Here is a 9881-nt window from a genome sequence, read left to right as displayed (position 1 = left end):
TCAAGGTTGACTCAGCCTTCCATCCTTCCGAGGTAGGTAAAATGAGGACCCAGATTGTTGGGGGCAATTAAGCTGACTTTGTAATAATGCCGCTGGGGGGGGGGGCGAAAGCCCTAATAAGCAGGCATATACATAGAATGAAGGCTACTGCTAAGGCTATTGCTAAGCCGCCCTGAGTTTTCGGAGAAGGGTGGGATATAAATAGGATTAAAATAAAATAAAATAAAATAAAATTTTGGACAGGGGAACAAGTGGCTGCCAGGGGTGGTCATTCTTCGCACGGGGCCTATTTCTTACCTTGTTGAGGGGGAAGGGGGCAGTCAGTTTAGACAACATATTGATCAATTAAGGAAAAGGGGACTGAATCATCATCCACCAGGTACGGAGGAGCACCCATCTTCAGAAGAACCAGTCACCCTCACCCCCAACGCCCAGGAAACACTCCAGCAAGAGGAACCTGAAAATTTTCCAGACCCCGGGGAAAACCCTCACATAAGGGCAAACCCCAATGTCGCTACAAACCACCAGAGCAGCAAGGACTCCGTGGCTACAGATCCTCAATCACCCCCAACTAAGGAAAACACTCCAGGCAATTCCCTGACACAATCCACCAGGACAAAGAGACCTCCAACATATTTAAAGGACTATGTGTGGCCCGGGGGTCAAGAGTCCGGCTGAATTGAACACCCAACACAAGAATTCTGTAAATAGTTAATTGTTTTATTGTGGGGGGGAAGGGGTGTAATATATGTTAGTTAAAAGCACATTTAACAGTTGCTGTTGGCAAGCGCAAGTTTGACAGTTCTCTTTGACAACTGACAGCTCCACACGCGGTTACCGCTGACAGCTGAGATTTGACAGCTCCACACGCGGCTACTGCAATTGGCTTAGAACGTAAACGGCGGGAGAATCCTCGGCCGGGGATTGGCTGTAGGCTCACCGGCTTTACTATAAAAGTGGATTTAAAACGCTCTGACAGCGTTCCTGTGGAGATGAATAAAACCAGCTGATTGCATCCAACGCCTGCTGTCCTTATTGATCGGGAACCCGCCTTCCAGTACATTACAGTTTTTATGGGCCAAAGTGCCTGCAATATTAATACATGAATTTAACATGTCTGATTTTTGCTATTTGTGTAGGAACTAGAGGAAAGTATACCTGTTTCCCTTCCCCCAAGCTTTATATGGATGATTATGCAAGCTCTGGGAAATATGGATCAACTGCAGAGAAGGAATATTTTAATCACACAATTATCTATAAATTTTGATATAAGCAAATATGGAATTGTGTGTCACAATATGAATGATAAGAAAATGGTAACTTCTGTCAAGCTACTAAGCATCTTTTTTATTTTTTTATTAAAGAGTTTTACAAAAAAAGATTTTACAATACATCCCCAAAACCCACCCACCCCAAACCACCCCCTTCCCCCCCACTTCCCAGAACTAAATACAGGGTTATAGTTATAATAATCATATTCTAACTAAAGATTATCCATAATATAAAATTAACCAAATTCATAATGTGCTTTAATTCCCCTTTAACATAGATACATACAAAGTACTAACACTAAAATTAATAACAATATCCCTCTAAAATCTACTCATAAGCTAAATGGAACTTTTTAGTCCCATATTTATTCTGAATATAATCTATATTCTAACTAAATATAATCTATATTCTAACTAAAGCTACTAAGCATCTTGAGCACATAACAGATTGTATAACTCCTGTATCAGGAGCACCCAGCTTAAAGAATTGTTTCAGCAGATCAATTTCTTTTTGCAAATCCACCTATTGTGAACAGAACACACAGCAGATGCCCATGTCCCATTGGGATGCATGATCCCACAGTCCTTGTTGACATCCTTGATTGGCTCTCCTCGATCCCAAAAACTAAAAAGAAAATAACAGAATATTTAATATTAACATAAAATCACCTATATTTTTATGAATTTGCTATATTATTCCTGCATTCTACATTGAGATTATGACCTAGTATTTTTTCATCTTCATTTTAAAATAATTCTTAGCATACTATTAATGATATATGGAATACAATATAAGTAGAATGTTCTAATGGATGAGTTTACTAATTATGTAGCTCATATGGCTAGAGTCCCTACAGTTCTGGGGAGGAGATGGGATATTCAGCAACTTCAAAGTATTGCCTACTGTTCTTTCAAGAGTCACGATGACAGAAGGCAGGCAAGTACAGGTACCTAGTATTTACAAATTTTGACCTGGCTTCCAAAATCAAGCAAAAATGGTCAACACATGAGAAATTTGAATGTTGTGTACACAAACTTACTGAACCTCATCTTACTGAAAGATAGGGTTTGTTTTTTGGGGGAAAGTGGATTTTATCAAGTATGGGAAATAATATGGGCATCCTAAGGTAAAGGTAAAGGTTCCCCCGCACATGGGTGCTAGTCGTTTCCGACTCTAGGGGCCGGTGCTCATCTCTGTTTCAAAGCCGAAGAGCCAGCGCTTGTCCGAGGACGTCTCCGTGGTCATGTGGCTGGCATGACTTAGACGCCAAAGGTGCACGGAACACTGTTACCTTCCCACCGTAGTAGTCCCTATTTTTCTACTTGCATTTTTACGTGCTTTCGAACTGCTAGGTTGGCAGAAGCTGGGACGAGTAACAGGCGCTCACCCTGTTACGTGGCACTCGGGATTTGACCCGCCAAACTGCCGACCTTCCGATCGACAAGCTCAGCGTCCTAACCCACTGAGCCACCGCGTCCCTTTTTATGGGCATCCTAGACCAAGTCAAATCCAAAAAACATTAGGGAAATATTGGAAGCTTGACATACAGACAAATCAGCCATCAATAAACAGATAGAAATAAAGACACAATATAAAGCTAAGAAGGAAATAAAAGGAGGCAAAACATATCCACTCCAGCAACCAACATCCACAAAAGCATGAATTAGCACTGACAGACAAGAAGAAAATAATACCCTAATCAACCACACCCTCACCACTCATATACAAACACACACATACAAGAAAACAGAGACACACAGAGAGAGATATATAAGGAACAAATCTCATTAACATTGGATGATGTTACCTAGTTGGTTAATAAAATCTCTGCAAGCAAATAACCAAAGAGCACCAAGGATTTTGCAGTGTTTGTTCTGCAGTCATTTTGCACTTCCTTACCACTCTAGGATTTTTCAAACAGATTAAAGATGATATTCGTTTGAACCAGAAGATTCAAACTCATTCAAAGGAAACAGATATTCTGGTATTCCCTGGCCACATTCAGTCAGTCTCAATCTTTCACCCTGATTTGTTATTTTGTCTTCACTGTTTCACGGTGGAACACATCTTTTGTGGGTCAAGAAGACTATACCAAGTAGCTATGTCATCTTGTTGTTGCTACCTGTAGGCATTTTGCCATCTTTGCTATTATTTTGAATATTTCTAAAGGCACACTTATAATTCTGGACACTTTTCACCAACCAGAATTCATTCTGAGCTTTAGCTTTCACATCTCTGCAGTTCCACATCACTCATAGTCTCCCTTCTGTCTCCTTTATATATCCTTTTTTTAAAAATTGTGTAGCCCCAAGTTTCCTGCTGTTCTACATTTTTTCCTCATGGATTGTGTGCAATTATATTTTTAGATTCTCTTTTTTAGAAGTTTCCACATATTTTGAGCTCCTTGGTTTTCTGAAACATGGGGCTTAAAAAAGAAAAAAAAAGAAAAACATCCAAAATATACTCACCTCGTTCTGATTGGCATACCGCTATCTTTCCACTTCCACTGTCCTTCTAAATCATTCAAACCCAACCAATAATTGTCAACTCTATTGAGGTTATTTTTCAGAAAACCCTGAAACAAAAAAATATAGGCCAATCAGCTTGACATAAATATTTGGGGAAATCCTGGGGAAGATCATCAAGCGTAGGATCTGTGAGCATCTAAAAATGAACAAGAAGATTACTAGAAGCCAGCATAGATTTGTCAAAAAGAGATCATGTCAGATAAACTTTATATCCTTCTTTGATCAAGTGGCTAAACTTGTGGATATAGTAAACATGGACTTCAGTAAGGCATTTGACACAGCAGACCACAGCTTGCTTCTTGACAAGATAGAAAAATATGGGATAGACAGCACCACCACCAGATGGCTGACCAACCACACCCAGCATGTAGTCCTTAATGGAACTGCATCAACATGGAGGGAAGTCAGCAATGGGGTACCTCAAGGTTTTGTCTTGGACTCAGTGCTCTTCAATATCTTCATAAATGATCTAGATAAGGGGATAGAAAAGAACTCATCAGATTTGCAGATGACACCAAGCTGGGGGGAATTGCTAACACTTCGGAAGATAAACTCAAGACTCAGAAGGATCTTGACAGACTTGAGCATTGGAGCCTATCCAGCAAGAGGCAGTTCAATAGTGAGAAAAGTAAGGTCTGCACTTAAGGCAGTAAAAACAGCTGCCAAAAAGCCAGTGCAATCCTGGGCTGCATCAATAGAGGGATGACATCAAGATCACGAGAAGTGATAAAGTTGCTTTATACTGCTAAAGGGGATTGCAGACTTAATCTCCAAAGCACCAGAGGGCAGGACAAAAAGTAATGGGTAGAAGCTTGTTAAAGAGAGATCTAACCTACCATGTTTTCCCGAAAATAAGAACCGGTCTTATTTTATTTTTTTTTGCCTCCAAAAGAGGCACCAGGTCTTATTTTCCACAGTCTCATCTCGCGGCGGCAATGACAGCCCCACCCAGCTGGCCCACTTCTGCAGCCGAAGGACATGCCTCTGCAGCTGAGAATGGAGCTCTGGCCTGCATTTCACTGTCAGAGGCCTTCCAGAAAGGCCTCTGCAGCTGAGAACCGAGCTATGGATTGAACCTAGGATGTATTTTGGGGGTAGGGCTTATATTAAAGACTCCATAAAGACTGCGGAGAGAATAATTGGGTGTACTCTTCCTACTTTAGATCAGATCTATGCCTCCAGGTGTTATAAGAAAGCTGTGGAGATTGTGCAGGGTTGCACGCACCCCGGAAATGATCTCTTTCAGCTTCTGCCTTCTAGAAGGAGGTATAGGGTCATAAAGACCAGGACCAGCCGCTTGAGAAATAGTTTTTATCCAAAAGCGGTTTTGGCTTTGAATGCAGCAGAATGCAGTTTCTGAGAGAACTTCTGTATTTAGTTTTTAGAGTGTTAGAGTGTTTTTAGGGGTTAAATGTGTATATATGGGGTGGGTGGTATGTTGATAAGTATTTTGTTGTTTTTGTTGGGTTTTGTGGGGTTGATGTGGATTTTCAATTTCATTGTTCTGTATGGGACAATGACAATAATTATCGTATTGTATCGTATCGTATTAGGCCCACCCTCAAAAAATCAGGCTAGGGCTTATTTTGGGGATAGGTCTTGCTTTCGGGAAAACACAGTAGAAGTAAGGAGAAAGTTTCTAACTGTGAGAACAATTAATGAATAGAATAGCTTGCCCCCCTGAGTTCTGGATGCTCCGTCACTGGAATTTTCAAAACGGGACTAGACAACCATTTGACCCTGATGGTATAATCAGGGAGTAGGACTAGAAGACCTCTGAAGTCCCTTCCAGATCTCTCATTCAGTGTTCTATGTTCTATTATTATACTGATTAAATAACAAAAAAATCCTAAGAAAAGAGAACTTGAAACAGAATAAGGCTAGAAACAGAATAATATTAATGTAAAACTGGTAACAGAAATATGAAGAACTTTTTTTTTAAAAAAAAAGGTTTCATTTTGTATTAAAATGATTACAAATAAATGCCAAACACACTTCGGCATGGCACCTTTGTGAAAGCCTACTAAGAACTCACCCAGAGCATAAACATATGCTTCCCAAAATGAATAGCAAGTATACAGTAGGTGTTTATACTGAATATATGTGGGAGGTAGCAAACAAACAACCCCAGAACATTTAACATTTTAACAGTTAACATCAGTACTTGAACCAGGTCAGGAAATGGACTGAATAGCAGTGCAAAAATCAATACTATCATATTAGTCACAATGAACAATCTTGCTAAAACTAGACTTACTGAAGTGTCTGATTGTTTTCAAATGAGACACTTTAAGGTAAATCTGTAAGAGTATTCAATATAATTCAATATAATACCTAATGAAAATTAGAAATGGTTCCATTGTGTAGACTCAGAAATATCTTCCCACTTTAATTGACCTTGTTACTCTTTGTAAGACTGGAGAGACATTTCTGGCTGAAGAGAAAATCAAGGTTTTTTTTAAAAAAGTAAATCTTGCTTTTAATTTTTTAAAATAATTGAAATATTTCCCTTATATTCTTCAAATAAATGGTACTATTCAGAAGTATCTATATCTGTATATCTGATGATAAGTGGGCTGCTGGAACAAATCGTAGAGGGATGAGAGAAGAGAACCTGGAAATGATGGGATGCTATTAAAGAAGCAGATATATGAAACATATGAAAGAAGAACAACATCGCTACAACTTACAGAGTCACAGAAGCTGGAGAAATACCAGGGTTTGAAAGAATAACTAGAGAATATGTGGAAAGTAAAAGCCAATATGGTCCCAGTGATAATAGGAACGCTTGGGGCTGTGACTCCTAAATTGGAGAATGGCTCCAACAGAACCCAGGAACAACATCACAGCTCTCTGCCAGAAATGTTCAGTGTTAGGAGCTTCTAAAATATTTTTTATCTTAGATTAGATTAGATTTGATTTATTGAATTTATATGCCGTCCTTCTCCCTAAGGACTCAGGGTGGCTCACAACAAAAAATTTAAGAAACATGGAATACAAAATTTAAAAAAGAATTAAACAATAAATGGAATAGATACATGACAACTTAACTCAATAAAAGCCAAATTTAAAAAATATAGTCAGTCCAGACCCGCTTGTTGGAATAACCAAGTCTTCAGGTCATGGCGGAAAGACCGAAGTTCAGGGGCCGTCCGCAGCTCCGGAGGCAGTTCATTCCAGAGGGTCGGCGTGCCCACAAAGAAGGCTCTCCCCCTGGGGGTCGCCAGATGGCATTGCCTGGCCAAGGGCACCCTGAGGAGGCTGACTCTGTGGGAGCATCTTGATTTCTTACCAGAATTATCTATATGGGAGGACTTACCTGCTCTTCATCAGATGAAATGCTAACCAGATATGCATTATAATTAATACAATTCCACAAGGCGTTAGTCCAGTTTGTCTTTTCAGTTGAAAAGTAATAACAGTATTTGCTTTGACGCTTCCAACTATTGGGGCATGAAGAAACAATTGTGATGCTTCCTTGGCTGCAGATGGATTCTACAAGGAAATATGACAGAAGCCTCTATTAGTCTTCAATGGTGTTTAGAAATTGCTGAGATCACATAGGCATATGAAATTAACAGTTTAAGTAGGCAGAGCACATACAGTATTGTGCAAAAGTCTTAGGCCAGTACCCATTTTGTTGTTTTAGAAAAGTTTTAATAACCATCCATGATTATTTTTTGGTCTTGAATATAACCTCTTAAATATCCAATTTGTTTGTTGATTTCCCTTTGAGAGTGGCCTTGCTGATGCAAAAGTATACTTTTACAGTATGTCTGTCAGATTCTGTGATCTCTGGTATTTTGACTGGGAATGATGTAATTGAAAGTTGGTCTTATTAGCAAGCTTCCAATGAATTACACTCATACAACATGTGTCTGTTGTATGTAATGCTCAAGCATGTGTTGCACAAACTTGTTGTAATGGAACTTTTTGCACAGCAGTTATTTTGGCATGAAATAGTAGAACACATCCTGGGGTAAGTAATAACAGTACTTAGGGTTCCATTCCATTTAGGTTTATGGGGGCCAGGTGTCTGCTGTTGCTCAAGTGTAAGGGAAGATCACACTAAGTACTTGCCATTGTAGTCCAGGGGTGCCAAAGTGGCAGCCCGCGGACTGGGTGCGTCACACCAAAACTGCACCCAGTTGTAATACCTCACAGACAGATCATATGATGTCGCGAGTTTGACACCTGTGCTGTAGTTTATGGAAGCTGTTTTTCCCCCCTGCTTTTTTTATTTTTGAATACTGCATACACATTTCCTGCATTTTCTGGTTGTATTCTAATAAGGAGTCTGAGACATACACAACTTTTTACAGTTTTAAAATACATCATGGACAGCAACATGTTGCCTGAAAGAACACCACCATCCCCTCAAAAAGGATCTACAAATAATGTATGAAAAGAGTAGTGGTAACCAATTCTGGCCTCCATATTCATAAGGGCCTTGTCTAGGCACCTCCGCTTCCTCTAAATGTAAACTGAAATTAATGCTTACCTGATAAATTTCAGATGTTCAGAACACAACCTGTACAGAATCTGGTTCCTCCCCAATACAGTGTTAAACAGCAAGGGAAACTTTGTGGCTGAAAATATGTTTGTTATATGCATTTTCCTTGCCTTTCTGCCCATTTCTGATATTCACATTTTCCAACCAGGATGATTCACTTCTCATTTAGAAGAATCCAGATCTAGAACTTTTTAGAGGTGTCTTACCTAAAATGTCCTCAGTTTCAGTGAACCTGTTGTTTGTGTATTTTTCAGCCATCAGTTGTGTTGTTTTAACATAATCCAGGTCTTTCATCACTAAAAGACAAAACAAAATGCTAACAGAGATGTCATGAAAATAGATCTTCTATTGCCCAGCTCAGTTCCATGGTGGTCAAGACTTCCTGAGCCACCTCCAACTTTGGGCTAAGCAAAAGCAGAATGAAGCCTGGGAAACTCCACCAGAATCAAGCACCTCTAGAAGGGAGGTTGGTCCATAGCAGAGAGCTTGATACACAAATAGCCATTCCATCTGATCCCTATGGCCCAACTTCCCAAACAGAGTTCCAAATCCACATTTCTGAAAGGGGAGCTCCCTTCTGCAGAGAATGAGGTGACTGGATGGAGTCACTGAAGCAGTAGGCGTGAGCCTAAATGGACTCCAGAAGATGGTAGAGGACAGGAAGGCCTGGAGGAACGTTGTCCATGGGGTCGTGATGGGTCAGACACGACTTTGCAACCAACAAAAACAACAACAACAACTGGACACATAGTTACTAATTTAAAGATCAAAGGAAGGAAGGATAAGATCCAAGGTACTTTAGAAGATAGTTCCTTCTTTAAAAAAATCTAGTACTAGAAGATGAAGGTAAAGCAGTGATTAATGTGTGACTGTGCACACAAACAGCAACTAGAGGCAGAACCATAGCAGAAAGAAGGTGAATATGCTTATAGACCAAGAGTGATTATGGCCCTTAGCAGTTGGGGGCCTGCAGCAGATGAGGCCCATTAACAACTTCATATTAAAAGTGCCATCTAGTTTGTTTTTTGTCCGATTCACAAGATAATTAAAGACATAAAAACATTTAAAGGCATAGGGCTTACTTTCTGCAAACTTCTCTGAGTAGTTTAGGTTTAAGTTCTCTACCTTGTTTGAAATTTCTGAGTCTGAAAAAGAAAATGAGACAAAATGTGGAATTTTTGCTTTTTACTGCAATCCAAAATATTCTTTCTTTGGAAATTTTGCAGAAGTAAAATTATCATTGCAGATGTTAAGCTAAGCCACACAATCCTATGAAAAATCACAGTTCCTTTTGATAGTGTGTGTATTTCTACATACATACTGAGTATTATACAAACATTCACAAGATAATTTGTTGTTGTTAGTTGCAAAGTCGTGTCTGACCCATCGCGACCCCATGGACAACGTTCCTCCAGGCCTTCCTGTCCTCTACCATCTTCTGGAGTCCATTTAGGCTCACGCCTACTGCTTCAGTGACTCCATCCAGCCACCTCATTCTCTGTCGTCCCCTTCTTCTATTGCCCTCAATCTTTTCAAGCATTAGGCTCTTCTCCAGTGAGTCCTTCCTT

The 9881-nt window shown here is 39.8% G+C and overlaps 1 protein-coding gene across 4 annotated transcripts in view; it reads right to left on the bottom strand.

Moving 5' to 3' along the window:
* Nucleotides 1-1441: 1441 nt before the first annotated feature.
* Nucleotides 1442-9881, bottom strand: part of LOC308661788 (CD209 antigen-like protein A) — a 30094-nt gene continuing 21654 nt past the window's right edge. Inside the window, exons 6-10 of one of the 4 annotated variants that reach the window (XM_081316973.1) lie at nucleotides 9396-9458; nucleotides 8520-8609; nucleotides 7120-7295; nucleotides 3741-3847; nucleotides 1442-1896 (exon numbers count right to left, since the gene is read on the bottom strand). In XM_081316973.1, the coding sequence (XP_081173099.1) occupies nucleotides 1764-1896; nucleotides 3741-3847; nucleotides 7120-7295; nucleotides 8520-8609; nucleotides 9396-9458 (569 nt within the window). In that variant the 3' untranslated portion in view covers nucleotides 1442-1763. Of the gene's footprint in view, nucleotides 1897-3740; nucleotides 3848-4196; nucleotides 4270-5888; nucleotides 6235-7119; nucleotides 7296-8519; nucleotides 8610-9395; nucleotides 9459-9881 lie in introns of those variants that run through there. The other 3 variants (XR_014025020.1, XM_081316974.1, XM_081316975.1) reach the window with 3 other exon arrangements.

The sequence above is a fragment of the Vipera berus genome (assembly GCF_964194415.1).
Source record: "Vipera berus genome assembly, chromosome: 2".
Taxonomy (NCBI): Eukaryota; Metazoa; Chordata; class Lepidosauria; order Squamata; family Viperidae; genus Vipera; species Vipera berus.
Note: the sequence above shows the minus strand (reverse complement) of the source record. Positions and strands in the feature narration are given on the sequence as shown.